This window comes from Vidua macroura, chromosome 3 (assembly GCF_024509145.1).
Source record: "Vidua macroura isolate BioBank_ID:100142 chromosome 3, ASM2450914v1, whole genome shotgun sequence".
Taxonomy (NCBI): Eukaryota; Metazoa; Chordata; class Aves; order Passeriformes; family Viduidae; genus Vidua; species Vidua macroura.
In genome coordinates, this window is record NC_071573.1 from 70,978,910 (window position 1) to 70,998,352 (window position 19,443).

General features: G+C 40.5%; 1 protein-coding gene across 3 annotated transcripts in view; it reads left to right on the plus strand.

Moving 5' to 3' along the window:
- PDSS2 (decaprenyl diphosphate synthase subunit 2) overlaps positions 1-15,684 on the plus strand; it is a 118,072-nt gene extending 102,388 nt beyond the window's left edge. For 2 of the 3 annotated variants that reach the window (XM_053974354.1, XM_053974356.1), the window contains 3 exons: positions 313-444; positions 3,948-3,983; positions 12,923-15,684. In XM_053974354.1, the coding sequence (XP_053830329.1) occupies positions 313-444; positions 3,948-3,983; positions 12,923-13,081 (327 nt within the window). In that variant the 3' untranslated portion in view covers positions 13,082-15,684. The remainder of the gene's footprint in view (positions 1-312; positions 445-3,947; positions 3,984-12,922) is intronic. The other variant, XM_053974355.1, reaches the window with a different exon arrangement.
- Positions 15,685-19,443: the final 3,759 nt, after the last annotated feature.

The following is a 19,443-nucleotide window of genomic DNA, read 5'->3' on the forward strand; positions in this document are numbered from 1 at the left end:
TTCTGTTTCTTGCCACTCCACAGTCTCCTACCTGGCTGTGTCCCATGGCTTGCCCAGCTCTGCAAGCTGTCCTTTATCTGTGTCTTTGCAGACTCTACATGCTTCTCTTTTCCACATCTTTCCACCACTGCAAGGCTTTCAACATCTTTCTATCCCTCCCCCAAACTTGAAAAAGTGCAACCAGAGTACAAGTGTCAAAGTAGGAAGTGGTGAGTAGGTGTAGAATCAGGATGTGGACCTCAGTTTGAGGAATGGGTGGATATGTATAGACTGTTCCTGGGAACTGAATGTGTGTGTGTTCTTCTTTTCCAGCTACATTCGGACCTGCAGCCATTTGTTAAAGAAACTTCTAGTGACACCATGGCCTTCAGTTTGAATTCTGCTCCTGCAATTCTTCACCAGGAATTCTGTGGAAGGGAGGCATGGCTTAAACAGATTAGAGAGGTAAAATAAAGCACTGTTTAGAATTTCCTGGTTTTGCCATTTGTTTATTTCTTCCTATCTATACTTTCAATCTGCACAGGAACTTAAAAATTAACAAGAGGTTTCCTTATGCTCTGCAGTGCTTAATACCTCTCTCATCCACACTTTAAACAAGGGGAAAATTAGGGACCTGACAGTCATGTTCTGTCAGACTTCTGTATATCAGTGTGACAGGCAGATTCATTTGCGTGGAGCATATGTGTGTTCCTCTGCACTGCTTGTGCACTCCCATGTCTTAGTAAAGCTACTTTCACTGGCAGCTTAAAGAAGAGAACTTCAACCATCACAGCGGTTGAAAGGTAGGCACACATTTCCTTCTGCCAGAATGATGCTGGGAGTAGTAATTTTCAATGGAAGGGAAAAGATCTGTGGGGCTTGCCTTTCTGACCACCACAAAATAGTTTTGAGATCTAGCTGTCTGATATCCTTGTTCTTAATTCTCTTGTTTACCTACATTTTCCCTCTAATTTTTACATGAGGAAGGCAATAAGAATAAAATAACTACATGGTAACTGTCATGTACCACAAGAGGATTCAAGTCCATGAATAGCTCCCTGGATGTTGCTGAAGCACAAATAGATAACTGTAGAAGACAGCAAGAAGGGAAAGGGGGAGGGAAGCACCAAAATGGCCAAAATTAAGCATTCTGTTGAGTTCCCACATCAGTTGGACATGTTTTGTCTGTCTAAACAACAGTGATGACTGCCGTTTGGAAATTCATGCTTGTTGTTATACAGTTTGTTCGAAAGGCTGCTGCCTTCAATAAGAAGCTGGCTCTGTGCAAGCAAATTCATTCAAGATGTGCTTGCTTATGACTCCTTTCTTTGCTGGTTTGAAAGCAGGAATCAGGTACAGGATGTGGAGTCTAAACCTCTGGCTAATTCTGTGTTCTAACCTGCCTTCACATACTGCGCGCAAGAGGCATGGTCTCTTCAGCCATGAAATTTTGGGAGGTGTATGCAGCATCTACAGTCCTACAGTGGTATAGAGTGGGGGGATCTTAAAATGAAGCAATCCTATTGTCACTTTGAAATTAGGGACTAATAGTTCATAAAGCATGATGAGGATTTTTGGAACTCAACAATCTCAACACAAGGCTCATATGTGAGTTGAATGTAAATGGATTTGGATTATTGCAGTTGGAGAATAATGGCATTTCCACAGCACAGTGTATAAAAGCTTTGAAACAATTTCCCATCTGCAGAATCTAGAGGAGGTTGCAGGACTCCAGGAGTGCCGTCTGTCTGCTTACTAAATTTACATACCAAAACTGGGCATTATGGAAACAATGAAGCAGTTCTGTGTGAAAAGGGTGGGGGTGCCAAGTGACATGCACTATGCAAAAGTATTTGCTACCTACTATTACTACTGTACTTCATACATTTATTTATTATACACATACTTTATACATGGTATTTACTATGCTACCGCTACTACCAGTTGCAATATGGAACACCTAGTCCAGGAGACTTTCTTGTGTTGGTTTAGAGAGGAAAGTTATCTTTGATTAACTACATGCTCTTTGAGATATCATCCATGGTCACATTCACTATGAGACATTCAGTGTAGGCCAAGCACTCAAACCAGAGAGTTCCTCATGTTGGCAGTGCTTGTAAGGGTGCACTCTCATGTAATGTCATTTGTATGGTTTTAATAGGTAAAGCACATGCACTGCACTCAGGCCCTGTCAGAAGCTTAACCAGTTGAGCAAGTCTGATGTAAAAGGTAAAAAAACCATCTGTGTGTCTGAGATGAGGGTCAAAAAACATTAGAGAGCCAAAGTACTACTGTGAGGATAAAAAAAAGGGAAAAAAGCAATGGTTGTAGTAAAAAAGGCTTAGGAGATAGATTGTGTGAGGTTGCTGCCTGGAGGAGCACAACAGCCATTGACTTGAATGCTTGACAGGAGCAGATCATGAGAAAATATTCTTGCTGTTGGTAATGAGAATAAGTACAGGAGCAGGCACACTGAGCAGACCTTTCCTGCTATTGCTGCAGCTGAAAAGCATCTTCCTCAAACACATTGTCAGATTCTGTGCTGCAACGTGAATCTGCACTTGTTAAGGAACATGTTTCTGGTGTTCTAATATACAATATAGCTACTAGATATATTTTGAAGAAGCTGTAAGATCCAATCAGGTGAATAAAAATTGACAAATAAAAGAAGATGGGAATATACAAATAAGGAAGCAGTAATTGGCAGTGATTTTGCTACTCCCAAATGCTATCAGGCTGTCATCTTAACATGCATTCCAGAAAAGCTGGCTCTTGAGAAGACTAAAGAGAGAAGCAAAGGGGTTTTGTGGATCAATCCCCTTTATCCTTCAGAGGAATCAGTTCTGTTATATACTGTTCTCCTTCATGTTCAGTTTGTTTAGTCTCTTATCATTTCTTTTCTCTATTTTTTTCCCTCCTTTAAAAAAATTAATTCATTTTACAAGTCTGGGCCAGCTTGGCAACATCTCTTTGAAGTTGTGCTTGCCACATGCTTGCCACCATGCTTCCTCTTCAGTGCAGGTCTCAGCTCTTCTCGCTATCCCAGTTGGTCTGCTCCTTTGGGCCCAGTTGGTCTGCTTCTTTGAAGTCCCCACAGAGGACATGGAGAGGTAGTGGTCCTAATCTACACCTTTTCAGGAGACACATTGCAGAAGAATTGAGATTTAGGGTCTTCCCTTGAGGAAGCTAAGGAGAAAGAAACAGGTTATTTTTTTTTTTCCTCAATGAATCTGGAAAAAGAAGAGCTGGAGTTGGATGAAGTGATAATGGCACATCCGGATCAGATCTCAGGGAAGGGTTTTCAGGTTGTTTAAGTGAGAAAGACATCTTCTAGATCATTCTGTGACAAAATTCATGAAGTTGGACAACATATTTGCCTGCATCTGGGCAAGAAGAAATTTAAAATTTATTTGTATTTCTTTCTCAATGTATTAAGAGTTACAGGTTGTATTTATCTGTCACTTACTCAAAAGATGGTGCTGATACTTAAATCAAAAGCACCTCCAGTCTGGTAACAGCTCTGACAGGGTCCAATAGCCCTTTTGGGAGCTCTAGACTATTGCCTCATGCAAGCCAGTGTAGGTATACAGAGAGTTCTCTTTAAAGAAAGTAAATCCTATTATTGCTGATAGGAAGTAGAGTTTATTACAGAATCTCATGGGAGAGATTAATTAATGCAAACAGCAAGATTTCTTAAGACCGAAACATTTTGGATTCACCAAATGTTTAACTACAAGTCATAATAAAAAAACCTAAAAATTACACTGAGTATCTGCAGCTCTCATCTGAAACGGAACCATGTTGTGTAAGCTGGTAACACATTTGGTTGTATTTTAGGGTTTTCTGTATCACATTCCTAAAGAAAGTAAGAAATGTTCAAAGTAGTAGCTCATTTAATTGCATTCTTTATTCTTGCAACTCTAGTTTGTAGTATGTATTGTCTGATAAAAAATCTCTTTCTTTTTAAGGCACAAGGAAAAGGAAACATTGTGGACTATAAGAAGGTTGGTAAATTACATATATATCTCAATTTTAATATTTTTAAAAAATATTTTCAAGAACATTCTTGACAGTTGAGAGAAACTTCCTTATTAAAGCTAGGTTGTAAGTTGGATGTGTGTATATGAAGGGCAGGAGAATGGCTTGTGCAATTTCTTGATTTTTAAAAGCCAATAATAGACAGCATTGCTGTAACTATACAATGTAGCTATTTAATAATAATATTTTAATATTGTATCTAATAATAGTAATTTAATAATGTAGTTATTGAATAATCATTTTTACTGTCATTTCTCCCATTTACTTCCCCAAACTCGATTTTCAAGCCAGGCTTCTGATGGCTTTTGCTGTCTATTTTTTCCTGGAGTCACTTGCAGATTAGATCCTATCAGTGGTCTCTCTCTATTGGTAGAGTACACTGCTAATTTTTTTTAAATCTCTTCTTAGTTCCATGCCATCCATTAAAATAATTTGGTTTCTTCCATTCCCCACTACAACTTCTAGCTTTACGGCACTGTATTTGCTATTTCCCTCTAATAAAGGCAGACCTGAACTAAGTAGCTTTACTGGAAGTACCTGGGACACCTTGAAACTCTTAAAGGGCTGCAGGAGATGGCTGACAAGGTTCCCCTGGTTAAATACTGGAGCACAGCACGCTTGTGGTGGAGAGAGATGACACTGTGTTCCCAGCTCACTGAACATGAGCCTGACTTGTTCTGAGTTTTAAGCAGATCATGAAGTCCACTCAGTTATCTCCAGCATCAGTAGGAAATAATACATAAATTACTGAGCCACATGCATGATTGAGAGCTGCTTCTTGAAGTGGGGCCTGAAGAGTGTTACAGCTCTGACTGATTGCTGCTCATATGGAAGCGACACAAGTATGGGTCAGATTATTGTAATTATTCTGTATTATGAAAAATTGCAATTTGGATTATTAAAAAACCTCTCTGCCCTTCCTTCTTAAAATGGCAGAAGGATCTCAACTTACTTTGCCATTTAAAATCATTGTGCTTTTAGGATGTTCTCTACATCAGTCACTATTGTATCAGTTTTCTTTCTTCTGAATCACCACTGAGAGCACCAAATTTATTCTTCAGATGTGTCTCGGGGACACTCTTGTGAATGTTTAAGCTAGGTTACTTTTGCAAGTCCAGAATGAGTTTTCTCCTTTTAATTGTTATAATTGTGATCCACAGTTGTCATTTCCACAAATCCACAGAATGTAATTTCCATACTTGGAAAAAAAAAAGGCAAAGGGGAAAGAAAAGCATCTAAATTTGCTTTCCTAAATCAAACATTTGTCAGACTATTCTGTATTTTGACTGAAGTTATTTCAGAACTTGGATCCTTCACATGAAATTTAAAAACTTACATTATGCTTAGGCAACTTGGACACTTGAATAAAAGGTAAAGAAGGAGAGAAAGCCCTTCAAGTTTTGGATTTTGAGCAATTGACTTCTCTCAGAAGGCACATGATTTTTGCTGGATTTGGGTAATTATCTCTTGCACAAGCACAGATATTATGAGGCGAATGATAGTGGAAAATTGTGCATGATTTTTGTGACTTTTGTGAGTTCAAACAACTTCCAGTGTTTTTGTTTTTTTTTTTTTAGAGGTCAGTTTCAAAAGCCTAGACTATCCTGTCCCACTTTTCTATGTTTGTTGGTTTAAAGTAAAAGTGGTCATTAGTTATATCGATGCTAAATGAACTCAGGAACCTGCAGCTGTCCCCAGCAGAATGACTTGACCAGCACATGCGCACAGCCAATTAGAGGATATGTTGTGCTGTACAAATTAGTATTTTTTTTTTTTTGCTTTTTGCTGTGTCGTCTTTTCTCTTGCATCACTAGAGTCAGTGCTTTGCACATCGCTCAGTCTTTTCTTATCAGCATCACGGTCCCTTCTCATCTTTCTGTTCAGTTATACAGTTACTTTAATGTTCCTAATCAAATCTGGGGGCTTGTTTCTCTTTGAGCCTTCAAAATATCTCCTCTTTAATTTTGTAAAATCAAAGGTCACCAAAACTACCTGTAAAACTTCTGAAAATTTCAATTCTTTTTCTTCTCTTAGTTTTTATTATGAACTTCAGTGTGCCAATTGAGATAAAAATATTATTCCTTAGTTAAACTCATAAATATCCATATACAAAAGTTGTTAGCCTACTTAAGAAAGTTTTACCTTGCTTGCTGCACTTTCAATTAAAATAATGAAAGTTAATTTGAGAAATTGAGATCCACACATTTAACATGTCTTCTTAAAAGGTAAAAGTCTTATTTCAATTTTGAGACTGCTTAAGAATTCTGAATTGTTCTTTTGATGCATATTATATTAAAATGGTACCCCCGATTTTTTTCACTGACAAAAAAATGCCTGCGTTGTACTAGCAAGTTTGGTGAGGTCTCCAGCACAAATATAGAAGTTAAATGCTTTCTATTAATTTGATTAGGTCTGAGACTGTCAGGTCAATAAGGTCACTATGTTTTGCAAAATTTTTTAGGGATTTTTCATCCCAGCTTTGTTGAATCTTTTTGTCAGAAGGATTTTTGATATTGTCTGTTCTGAATATATATTTTATCACATTAGTATCTTGAGTGTTTCACTCTGTTTTTTTCTATGCTATCACACTGCATCCAGACAAATTACTGATCCATCATTTTGGTGTTTGAAAGTCTCTTCCAGAGAGGGAAAAATTGTTTCAGCTGTTTTTTGTGGTGTTTCTCAGATAATAAAAGGGAAAGTACCAATGCATGTAAGGGACAAATTTAATGTATGTAATTGAAAGAAACAGCAACTTCCCTGTCCCCCTCATTTGTACGTGGCAAAAATCTCAGAGTTCTTAAAATCAAGAAGCTTTTATCCGTGTTACACATACCTTGCGTGCAAGATAAGCTGCATAATACTCAAACAACAAATTGAGATTTTCAGTTTAATTGTGACCACTTGATAACATTGATTAAAAACTCTCTGCTAAAGCCAAGACCTTAATGGTCCTTGGCATTATAGAGGCTTGTTAAAGGAGTGTAACAAAGGCCCAGCTAATTGCAGAAATGAGTAAGCTAGGAGTAATTCTTGTTTTCTGGCCAAGGCTCTACAAAAATTATAATATAATACTAAATAAATAAATAAATCTTGTATTTTGCAGCTGATGACTGCAATGATTCGTTACTTTTCTAAATGCAATATTCAGAAAAGATAAATTAAGTCAAGTGAGAGAGGACATAGAAAACTTTTTTTTTTTTTTTTTAATGTAGCCCTGTCCATTTGCTCTGCTGTCTGTTACAGAGGTCTTTTATCCAAACTGGCATGGAAAGTATGGCATAGTCTGGTGTAGTGTGCTATGACATACTCTCTTGGTTTGTATATGAGATATTGTGCACTACATCAACACCAGGAGCTGAGTTTGTACAGTGCTGGAAGGCATGAGTCAGGATGGGGTAGATCCAGCTGTTCATACACTGCATGGCACTAAAGTCTTGACTTCCCATATGGTAGGAAAGAGAGAAAAAAAATGGGAAAGGTCACATTTGGTTACAAGGAGGTTTCTCAGTGGTAGCCTATTGCCATGCTGCTAATAAATCACAATAGCACGGTGCCAGCCAGAGGGGTCAGAGGTGCCAGCCCCAGCCAGAGAGGCCAGCCAGAGGTGTGGGCTGCCCTTGCCCACCCCACGGCCGACTGCCATGGCGAGTGCAGCCATCCTGTGCAGTGCTGGCTGCGGGTCTGTAGCCCCTTGGTGTAAGGGACAGTGATCCCATGGCTTTGTTAACATGCCAGGGAGTCATCATGAGGTGTGTCATGGGACTGTAGGCCACAGGCTGCTCACCCTCTTGCTCCTGAAATGCAGCAAAGAGTGAAAAACAGAGGGTTGTTGTTTGTAGATGCTTATGACCCATGTTGGTTTTGCATGAAGATTTGTCTTGTTTGTTTTGGAGCAACCATTGTCATTAGTTCCTTTTGTTACATATAATAAAAAACATAGCGTAGTCAGTGATTTAATGAAGATGGGACTTTTTAGATGGTAGTAGTATTACAAAAGCATCCAAAACCATTCAGATGAAGCAATTTTCTTTTTTTTTTTTGGAATTAATATCTGAATTATCAAGGTGCACATCCAGTACCAACAATCAGTTGCATCTTTGTAATCAGTGGGTATTTTCCCACTTCTTTGGGGTAAGAATCCAGCATAACTTTTGTTTCACTAAAGCAAATAATTTGTTTTAACATAAATATGAAGTTGATTGCTTGTGTGTGCTAATATGGCAATTAAAAAACACTATTTGCATTAGTGGGATGCTTTTGGGTAAAGAGTCTTCACAGCTGCAATTGTTTAGATTGAAAAGCTAGTAGGTCTTGTTAACTTCATTGTGAAAGACCTAGAAAGGCTTTGGTGTCCCTTCCAAAATAATAAAGAATCTGTACATTCAAACAGTGTCTTAGGATGGCTTGTAATTTTTTGGCAGAGTATTATAAGAGCTGTGTAACAGCAGCGTTCCCTGTAAGCAGGCCATCTTTCCTCTCCGGTTGGGGATGACCCTCCCCACATTTGTCTCATCCTATATATAGTGTGGGTTTCAGTTTGAAGTAAAAAGAATTTTTTTCTGTTTGTCAGATGAATAAAGAAAATAAATTCTACTCTGCTAATGAAGGCTTCTGCAGGGTGTTTGCGCCCTTTGAAGATGCATTTCTTTACCTTTTGTACAGAAAAGTTTCTCAGAAAATATCTGATAAATACTGCCCCAGTTTCAGCTGGCATATCATGCTGCATATAGCAAACAAAATATTTAAAAAAAATAAATTTATTTCCTATGATGTTATGAAGTGTTGCAAATAAATGATTGTCCAGGGTTTTCTTGAGAAGGAAGAGCTCAACCCTATGTCCAGCCACAAGAATGGATGCTGAAACATTCCAAAGTACTTCTTTAGAAAACAAAGAAAAAAATTGACAAAATTGATCTACTACCTATGAAATATGTTGATACTTTTTTAAGGTTAACATTTCAGCAATCTAAAACACCAGTGCTTATTAACCATGCTGTTCCCAGAAAAGGGAAAACAAATTTAGGAAAGCCAGTGCAGAACACTGCAGACATTTTGAACATTATTCCATCACTCAGCCAGAGATCAATTTAGATTTTTTTGTTTCAGCAAATACTGTGCACTTCAGAAATGTAGAATGTGTTAGCTCACTTCAGGATCAGAAAGAATGCCTGATATTCAAAGATTTCAGTAGATAGCAAATTACCTGTTTTAGGATCATCCTTTTAAAACAACATCAAAAAAAATCTGAAGTTACTTTTGATATTTTGCCACTGAAATAATTAATCTGAAATAATTAATAATTGGAAAAAATTAATCCTAGGTTGGACTAAGGAAAACAAAATCGGGAATTTCAATGCTCTCTTTCTCCTTTTGCATATAAAGTCTATTACAGCCAAAATATTCACCACATATTCAGTGAGTCTTCCTACCCCGCCCCACCCTGCCCCCGATTTGTTGCTCCCTACAGGTAGCACTGTGTGAAAGGAATCTTCTTTGCTTTGGCTCATGAAGCAGAAGTATCTCAGCAGTGAAGAATTGAAATTAGTTGACTTTGTACTCGAACACCTGCTTAGTTTTTGACTCCTTTAGTTCTTCAGTCTCCAAAATCCAGCAATTCCTAGCTTTCCTCTTTGACCTCTTGCTGCCCTCATACCAGCTGTTCTATCCAACAGCAATCCAGAGCAGTTGGTCTGAAAGGCAAATCCTTCACTTCTGTGGTATGGATGAGAAATCCTCTCTTTGCCTTTTTAAAACAAGCAGACTGAGAAACCTGGTAGTTTGAACTCTCTTCACAGAATCATACAGTAATGGAAGCTGGAAGGGACCTCTGGGGGATGTCTGGTCCAGCCTCTCACTCAAAGCAGAGCCAGTGTGGGTTTGCTCAGTTAAGTTCTGAGTATCTGCAAGGGCACAGATTGTATAACAGTGCAGACACGTTGTGGAGGAGATCACATCTCATCTGAGCCTCAGCTTGGCTGTGCTATTGCAAGACTATTCTTTAAGCTGAATTTAAATAACCAAAACCCAGTTGGTGATTTTTTCAGAGTCTTGGCACTTCTAGAATGAAGTAAGGCTTTAATGCCAATGGTCTGAACAAAAGCTTAAAAGCAAAAACGCAGCATATCTAGCAGCTTAACTGGAGAAAAGTGTAGCTAAGCAATCTGTGTTTTGACTTGTATTCAGTTTTAATTACTGAATATCATTCTGAAGGAGATTATGTGGATTAAATTATTCCTACAAGTGGAAATATGCACAAAATTAAATATGCCATATAAGTAGAGACTAAAAGAGCAGATTCTTATATTTAGAAGAAATCAATGAGGCAGCTTAAATAAAATTTATAAAGTAAAAAATAAAAGCAGTAAATTTTGCTTTTCTGTTCATTTGCTGCAAAAATCAGCTGCTCCTATCCAATTTTTAAAATAATGCATCTATACTGGATACAATGTTGATTTTTCTTCTGTGTCCTTAGTTTGTGAAGTTCATTACATAAAGTTATTGAAGCTCAAAATCTGAGAGTCTGAAAATGTAACTTTAATATAACCAAGAGTACAACTAAAGTCTTAAATTAGGGGGCTTTTGCATACATCAGGGCTGCTGAAGCCTGGTCTGTTACAGAGTTAGTTCCTGTATTTCTTTAAGAACTTTCCCACTGCAAAAAGCCAAATTTGTACTTCTTTTTTCCCTTTTATAACCCCTACTGAGATAGAGCTAGTATGTCAGTCTGGTTAGTTCAGACTGCTTTGCCTCTGTGTATGCTTATTTGAGCTGACCAGCTGCTTCAGCAAATGGAATACAAAACAGGTAAGTTTCAAGGCCTATAAATTGTTCGTTATGTGGGATGATCTCTAACCGAAAAGCTTTCCAAACAAGCAGGTATTTTCCATTTTGACATTCCTTGAACTTTGCTGGGAAACATTCAACAGCAGATTAGTCTGATTTTTGTGTAGTGATTCCTCTGCCTATAGTTGGACACAAGCTTTGTGATTGTATTGGCTTCAAAGCAGTGCATGTGTCTGAGGGCTTACTCAAGACAGGCGTGTAAATGGATTGTGTCCTTGTGTTAGGATTCTCACCCTTTCCAGACTCTGCTCTTTCAGCTAAGTCATGGTACATATATGTGGGCATATATATGGCTAAGCTAAGCTCCTCTGGCTTTTCACCAATTTGAAGACTTTCTAGGAGCTATTTTCTTTCCTGTTTACATCCCAGTATATACTTCTATGAGTATTAGAAGTTATGCTAATCCTTTGTAATAAGCTTTAGCAAATCAGCAGTTTGCTTCAAGATGTGTGGGTTATACTGTCCCACAAGGCTGTGCCTCAAAGAAGAGGAAGGGACACCTTTGCATGCTGCTAGAGCATCTCATCTCACCTATCCTCACCTTTGCTGCAGAGCCCTGGAAACATGGCTGATTCCCACTCATTCAAAGACATGTTGAATTAGCTATGTGATGCATTTATGCCTCGGGGCAAGTTCCTTTCTAGCACACAGTGCAGGAAGATTCCAACTGAAGAGGAGAATAAAATTTTTATGAACTGGGACTTGAACACTCAAGTGCTGTAATATGCTTTCAGCTAATTTCATCTTTAAATACAGATAATGAATCCACTTTCAGATAAGAAGCATCATTCATTCTGTATGAATGCAAGTATGTATAGAAAGTCGGTGACTTACAATTTGGTCACATCTAGGATTTTTTTTTTTTAAGATATGTGTGTATATATTATTTAAACCAGATAGGTAAGATGATGTATTTTTTAAATAATACTGATGTATGTTTTAAATAATTTGGGCACTGAGCTGTGTATCGATGAAAAACATGACTTGGGAAACCCTGTATAGTTTGTTACTGTCGATACCTGAAAGCTGTGTAGGGCATGTTAAAGATCATGAAATGCTGTAATGCTTCTGGAGAAATCAAATCCCAAAGATCCACCTGGCCTTTGTTCCCAGGCTCTTGGATGAGGCATCAGGCTGGAGTTGGTCTGGAAACACCTGTATTTTTTATTATTTTAGAGTAAAAAATGTAATAGTGTTTCATGACAGTCTCATGGTGCTGTTAAAAAATACTAATTAAAAATAAAAAAGCCCTTAATAGAAGCTGTTTAGAGTTCTGCTAAGTTCAGGTGTGGTTAAAATAACATGCTTTATTTTGTCAATTTTGTATGTAGTATTTTATAGGAAATTTAACCCATCATTTACTCAAGTTTTTAGGTGCCAAATCTTTCCAGCAACTTGCTATGAAATGTCAGTTATTCCATGAAAGTATTTTCTTTCTCATATGGTGTATCACCAAGCCTTTGTCAAATTCCCTAGCCTTATTGATAAGATGGAGTTTGCATGAGTTCAGTATGATAGTTTACCACATTTTACTGACAAAATTTGCTTTTGTCCACTATGACCAATATAATCACATGGTCTATAAATAGGAACCCTATTTAAAAATACAGTTGTTCCACCTGTGTCATCCTATGATGGTTTCTGAAAGCAGGGGATGGAATGGGTATTCATAAAATGCAGGTTTTCACTGCAGAAAACAGGAGTGTGAGCAAATGGCTGGTTTGCTAGTTCTGAACAAAAGCTCTCAGGCAGTGGCTGAGGTATGAAATGTTCAGATATTTAAAAATTTGGTTTTATTTTTTTAGTTTAAGTGTGCCCTTTGGAGAGCCAGCATCTTTCAGGTGATGAAGTAAGTGTGTAATGTAGTTTCCATTACACACAGTTTCGCTGCTGCTTCGTGGGGGGCTAAACAGAGCAGCTGAGAGGATTTAAGGGCTTTGTCTGATGGCTTTGGCTTTGCCTTTACCTCGGGAAGAGGCGGTAGAAGCCCTGTGCTCCCAGAGATAATTGTGCACGGCTGAAATACTCCCCACACCGATGTGCCTGTGTTTTCCAACAGCTGCAGGAAGCGATCAAGGCTGGCAAAGGTGTGACTTCTGCCATCGACCTCTGCCGCTGCCACGGAAACAGAGCTCTGGCAGCCCTGGAGCGATTCCCTCCCTCGGAGGCCAGGGACGCCTTGGCCAACATCGTCTACGCCGTGACCAGGTTTCCCTGACCTGCTGCTCCGGGAGGAGCATCTCTCCCTCCACAGGTGGAAGCAGCCGGGCGGGGACACCAGTGCCACCTCACACCTCTGATCACCTCATCCCATCCCGGCAGAGGAACGCGCGCTCGCTGCCGCCAGCACCAGCAAAATTCGGGAGAGGAAAGAAAAAAGGTCACAGACGGTTTTCGCTTGTCGTGCCAGAAGCGCACTTGAGGCTGCACCGGTAGAAATAATTAATGAGTCCCGTTTCCGTGACCTCAGCAAATGGACAGGAAATAAGTCGGTATTGATTGGGCACCAGCGGGGACGGCGCCAGGGTGGAGGCCGGTGGTTTTCCTGCCAGAGGGAGGGATAGAGGGAGGGAGGGATGGAAGGGCGTGAAGATCCAGGTGTCACGAGAAACCCGCTCAAACCTGCCCAGAGAGTGAGCTGCCGAAGCCAGGAATTAACATACCCTGATCCAAGGGGAAGGGCAGTTCGGGGATGAATGGGGGGAAATCCCTCTCTGTCTGCACACAGTTATGTCTCCTCACACTCTTTTTATGTATTCAAATGTAAAATTACCCTGTGCCTAATGAGTTCTTTATTTGAGAAACTTGCTGAGAAAATGTGTCAAGCATGGTTAGTAGGAGCTTTAAAATATTTAATCAAATATTAATTTGGCTCTGTTAAGGGAACTGAGTGCCTGGAGTTTATACTGTGCCTATGTAAAATGTTGCTCTGGGTCAAAGAATGAGGTTTTTCCAACTCTTTTGGGGGAGGGAATATCCCTCCCTCAAATCCAGCAGTTTGTTTCAACAGAGTCTTACACAAAAGAATTTCCTATGTTGTGACACTTGTGTTAATTTAAGCCAAATAAATGTTAATTTGTAAGGCTAGACATAAGCCTTTGGCAAAAAGGAAGCAGGAATGCTCCTCCGTGAGTAGTCACTGCACTGAATAAAATGCAGAAAATACTGGGGAAGTTTTGAACCTCAGCGTGTTGGATTTTCAAGTCCAATTACAGATGGCTTATAAGGTGTATCAGAAGCCTGCAATTTGAGACCGTCTCTGTTTTGTTCATAGGAGATGATTTTTGTGGTTTGCACTCGTGCAATCTGAGAATGCCGTTGACAAGAAGGCTGAGTTTACATAAATGATCTAGATTGAGACTCAGCTACCTTTCTTCCTTCTGTGGTGTAATTACAGCCCAATCTGGAGACAGCTAGCACAGCAAACAGATTTCATTACATCCCTCACTCAAACACTAAGTGGAGTTATTTCTGTTAAATTTTCTCCTCCCTCCTTTTCCCCCTGCACTCCCTCCCCGTCGCACAGCTTGTTTGTCATAGATCAGCGTGTTGCATTCCACCAAATGCAAAATATAAATAAAAACTCTATCCTCTAAAAATATACTGAAAATACATCCTGTGTAATGTACATAATATTCTGTGTACATTCTGCCCACATTATACCATGATATTTTATGTATAAGAAGCAACCTTGAATTACAATCTTTGTTTAGGAGCAGCATCCAGAACTCAGGACTCACTTTGCTCTGGAGAATGGCTTCAACACCAGAGCCCTTCTTACTTGCACTTTCTGGCTTTCCTGCCCTGGCATTTTCTCTCTTCCCAAGACTCTGGAACTTCTCTCTGAGTTACTTTTGTTATTGCAGCAGGAAGGCTGAAGACAGAAGCACTGAGAAGTGTGGTTTATTCCAGGCAGTTACCCATTAAGTTCCCTGAAGTTCTAATAAAAAACGTGCTTGAAAGAACTACCTAAGTTCAACCAGAGTTACATTTCAGCTTTCTTTGGCTCTTGTATTTACATATTACATGAAGTAAGAGCTATTCATCATCTTTTCTTTGTCTTACATCTATGTTAATTGGTTCATAATGATTTAGGGCTGCAGAAAGCTTGGGAAGCACACCTCAGCTGTGCTAAAGAAATACCAAACATACTGCAGAACTATGTACACCTCACTTATTTTTTCATGCAAGTACAAATTTTTATTTGTACTTGTTACCAATAAAGGGTAATCACCAAAAATTAATTACTTTTTAAAATTATTTTTATCACCAGAATGTTCTGATTGCTCTTAAATAATTCAACCTTAATTTTAAAAAATACCAAACAATGTGAATTGTCCGTTATCAATATTATCAAGTAATCTTATATTTTAGGTCTTTGCCTGTAATTCTTCAGAAATTCTTTGTTGTCTTGTTTCGTCCAGGTAAACTACAAGCAAAGTATTGTACCAGTCTGTCAGACTCCAGGTGAATTAGTCATTGCTGTGTACTAATGTACTCCTCACACCTCATACGGTTTCTGAGCAATAACAGCCTTAGGGCTGGTCTGGTCATGGTCTTATTTTTGTCTCCTTGGTTCCTTGTTCTCACCTTCCTCTAAAGCAGGTCAGGGAGAGGGAGGCCTGTGGTCTGAGGAAGGCATTCGCACCATTTACTTCAGTCACCCAGCTACTCAACCAGACATTCCTGGTGGCTGCTCCTCTGAACTTATCACCACTATGGAATTGCTGCACCATTCCACAAATGCACAAAATACAGGACGAGGTCCCAGCTGCTTTTTAAACCAAATTGAAATAAAAAAAGTTATCTTGATCTACTGCATCCCACTTGTGATGGCGCTAATTTTCTTTGTAGTATCCTGTCCAGCCCCATGTTTTGGATGTGTAACTAAAACAGCGTGGCACACCCACTGTGCTCAGCAGTGCTTGCAAGGTACCAAGGCTTTCTCTGCTCCTCACTCTGACACCCAGTGAGGGGTTGGTTGTGGGCAAGGGGCAGGAGGGGGCACAGCTGGGACAGCTGACCTCAAAGATAGTCTGTGCTGTATAAGATCATGCTCAGCAAAAAAAACTGGGGATGGGGAGGGGGGATGTTCCAGGGGTCTGTTGCTTGGGGACTGTCAATCAACTGATAGTGATTGTTTTTTCCTTGCTTGTTTTTCATGGTTTTGTTTTCATTTTTTCCCCTTTTATCTATTAAAATGTCTTTAACTCAACCCACAAAGTTTCTCACTTGCTCTTTTCTGGGGTAGAGTGTGGAGACACTTCTCTGTTAATGGTTAGGGATTTTTAGAAGAATCTACTAAAATTGTGTCTTTTATTGGTGGCATCAATTTCAGTTTCCCACAATATTTTTGACCTTTAGGATTGTAGCCTCAAATTGTTCCAGGAACAGAAGTTGTTCAGTAAAAAGCTCTTCTGATCTGAGTCTCCTTGCCCCCACTCATGCTCGCTCAGCTGAAGCACCAGCAAATACCAGGGGGAAATAGGATTTAATCATAAGGCACCTCAGTAGACTACCTTTATACTCTTCAGATCTCCCTCATCTGCTTGTAAACACTCTTTGAGTGATTCTGCATTTACTTTTAGTAAAGTCATGACAGCAAGTCATGCAAAAAACCCTTGTTTGCCTGCCTCTGGCCCCACACTGCCTCAGCTGGATAGAGAGGATTGCTGCTCCCTGTTCCTCTGTGCTGGGCACAGAGGGTGGGATGTACCACATTGAACTTGGTTGGGCCTGTCCCACCCCAGATGTGCTTCATCTCAGCCCAGAAAGCACCTCTAGGAGGGACTGTATCCATCCTTTGTCTGTACAGAACTAAAAACCCACAGTACATCCCATGGTGGGGGACACTCATTGAGCAGCTCTGAGGTGCTTAGCTGCCATCCAACACAATTATTTTTGATACCCAGGATGGGACACTTAGGGCTCAAGATAATTAGATGTTTTACCAGAGTGTGCTGGAGGGAACCCTTTATGCCTGTTTAGGTATTGCTGGCCATGACGTTGACTTACTTACCCTTGATTCAAGTTTATTTGTTCCCTTACCCACTCCCTGTCTTGCTCAGGAGTAAACACGACGATTTGAGAGCTTGTTGAAGGCTGGGTTTGTGTTTTGCAGTTTGCTGTGCTGTGTAGCACTTTGGTTGTGTTTTCCCTTGGAGAACTATGATGAAAGCACTGGCCCTGAGCCTAATTTGGTGCGTTGCTGCTGTCCCAGTACATCGGGAACCATCTCGTGGAGATAATTAACAATTACACGTTTTCTCTCCTCTGAGAGACAGTTTGTGGAGGAAACAATAGCACCTTCCCCTTCGCCTCCTGCAGGGTTGCTTTCCACCTTGTAAAAATGACTCTTCAGTATTTTGAACACTCCTGGGTAATCAGAATGTTCACGTGAGTGTGTCTCACAAATCTGTATCAAGCTTTTTGTAGGATTAACTGAGTATTTAGTAATATCACACAGGGGTGTGCCCTGAGGTTGTGTGGTCATGGGTGGCAAGGTATCTAGAACAGTTTTACCTCTGATGGTGTGGGTGGGACCTGACTGCCAAACAAGTGCAGGATCCTGAAGATGTGACAGTACACTTGAGAAAAGGATGCCCTGGCTGTGCTAAAGGGACACAACTTCTCACACTGTGCTGGACCTGACCTAACCCTGCCAAGAACTCTTCAGCACCCTTAGAGGGCAGAGATGGTGTCTGTGTCTGAAGACACACAGAAACCACCGTGGCTAAGCCAGACACCCACCTCTCAACTCTATCAGTTACCCCTATAGTCAAGAAGAAACAATGGAGGCAGAAGTAAATTGCCTCAGTCAGGGAGAAAACTTTGCCAAGTTGGGAGCAGGAGGAGGATTTGGAGAGGCAGCCTGTTGTGCAGCAGAACAGTCACAAGAACACGAGGGGAAACTGATAGAAATCATGAACAAGGCAGAAATCATCAACTCCTTATCCCTGAGTAAGCTGCAAGATACACATAAATATTATAGCCATCAGCCTGGTAGCTAATTATCAGCTGTGGTACTGGAGCCAACAGTCAGGAATTAGAGAGCAAGGAAGCCCAGCAGCTGGGATCCTTCACAAGGGAATGGGGGATCAACAAAAGGATTGGAAAAGGAGCAAAAACCAGCAGCCTCTGGAGGCAGCTTGTGTTGAGTGTAAAGTATCCCCTTGAAGAGGTCATGTAAACTGTTAAGGCAAAAGTGGACAACCACTGTGATTATCCAGTCTCAGAGGGAATTAGCAGTGGTGGAGGTGATCTACAGCAGCCTGGATAACAACCAGGCATCTAAAGACCCAAATGAAATCCAGTGCCTGTGATGCATGTTTGTATGGAGCATGTTTGCATGTTTGTATGGAAGTTTGTATGGAGCATAATCATCATATGCCAGCACCTGGTGCTTGTGACTTGGCCAGACATCAAGGCCCCAGCTGTGGGTAGATTGGCCAGTCTGCTGCAGCAATTCAAAGAGAATCTCTCTCCCACCCACCCCTGCAGACCTGTGCCTCAGCTGGGGAGACACTCCCAACAGTTCCAGCTATTCAAAGACCAAGTGTGTTCTCCTCCTCCCTACCAGCCACCATCTAGGCTGACAAGGGAGCTGTTTTCTGCTCAGAGGGTACCATGTGCATATTTGTGTGCCACCCTGTGGTTCTGTCTGCATTACCATGAGGAGAGCATGGGGCAGTGGGATGCTTCAAATGTGGAAGCTGGGGTATGTGAATTGCAAGGAATTTGGTGGCCAAAAAGGGCCCATACCGGAGAATTAGCACTCTGGTTGCTATTGAGCACTTCCCCAGCAGCACTGAAGGGCTGATACTGCCTTTGACCCCAGTGTGGAACTTCTGGTTGGCAGAAAAAGGATCAGGTAATGAATAGACCATCCAGGCATTGAGGGGCCCTGGCTCTGGCCAGGGAAGGAAAGGGGTTACCAGGTTTATTTGAGTGCATGGATTTGATGGCCTGGCACACCTGATCAGCTGGCTGTGCTTCTCTCAATGTAGCCCTCATGTGCCTTGCCTTATTGGCAAGAAAGAATGCACACGTGGCCCATATTTGACTTAGTGTTGAACTTGACAGAAGTTGCTAAAAGATTGAAAAGCTCTTTTTGGCTTAATGGAAACATTAAGGAGGCATTCTCTGGAGCTGCTGGGGAGTGCTTCTTGCCCCAAGCGGTGCTAAGGATGCCAGGCCAGTGTTCTCAGGGGTACACGTGCCAGTGAGATCTCCCCGTGGCTTTTTCTTCCAAGCAGTATTTGAATTTTCATCAGCACAAAAGGCTAACTCAGGCAATTGTGCCATGCTGCAGATTTGTCAAGAAAGTGGCTTCTGGGTCAGAGCACTGGCTGTCACTACTCTCGTCAGCTACTTCAATCTCACAGAAGAGTGAGGCATCAAACTTTTTTTATTCTTTGTAGTCTTCAAAGTCTTTTACCTGCACAGTGTCTTACCAAAAATAAAGAGCTAAAGCTTTTCGGTCTCTCAAAGCAGTTCAAAGGAAAGAATATTTCCAGTTCTGAAAGTCAACTGTTCTGAAGGTCTTTGAATTAAATTATCCTTTTTTGTTCCACCTTTCGG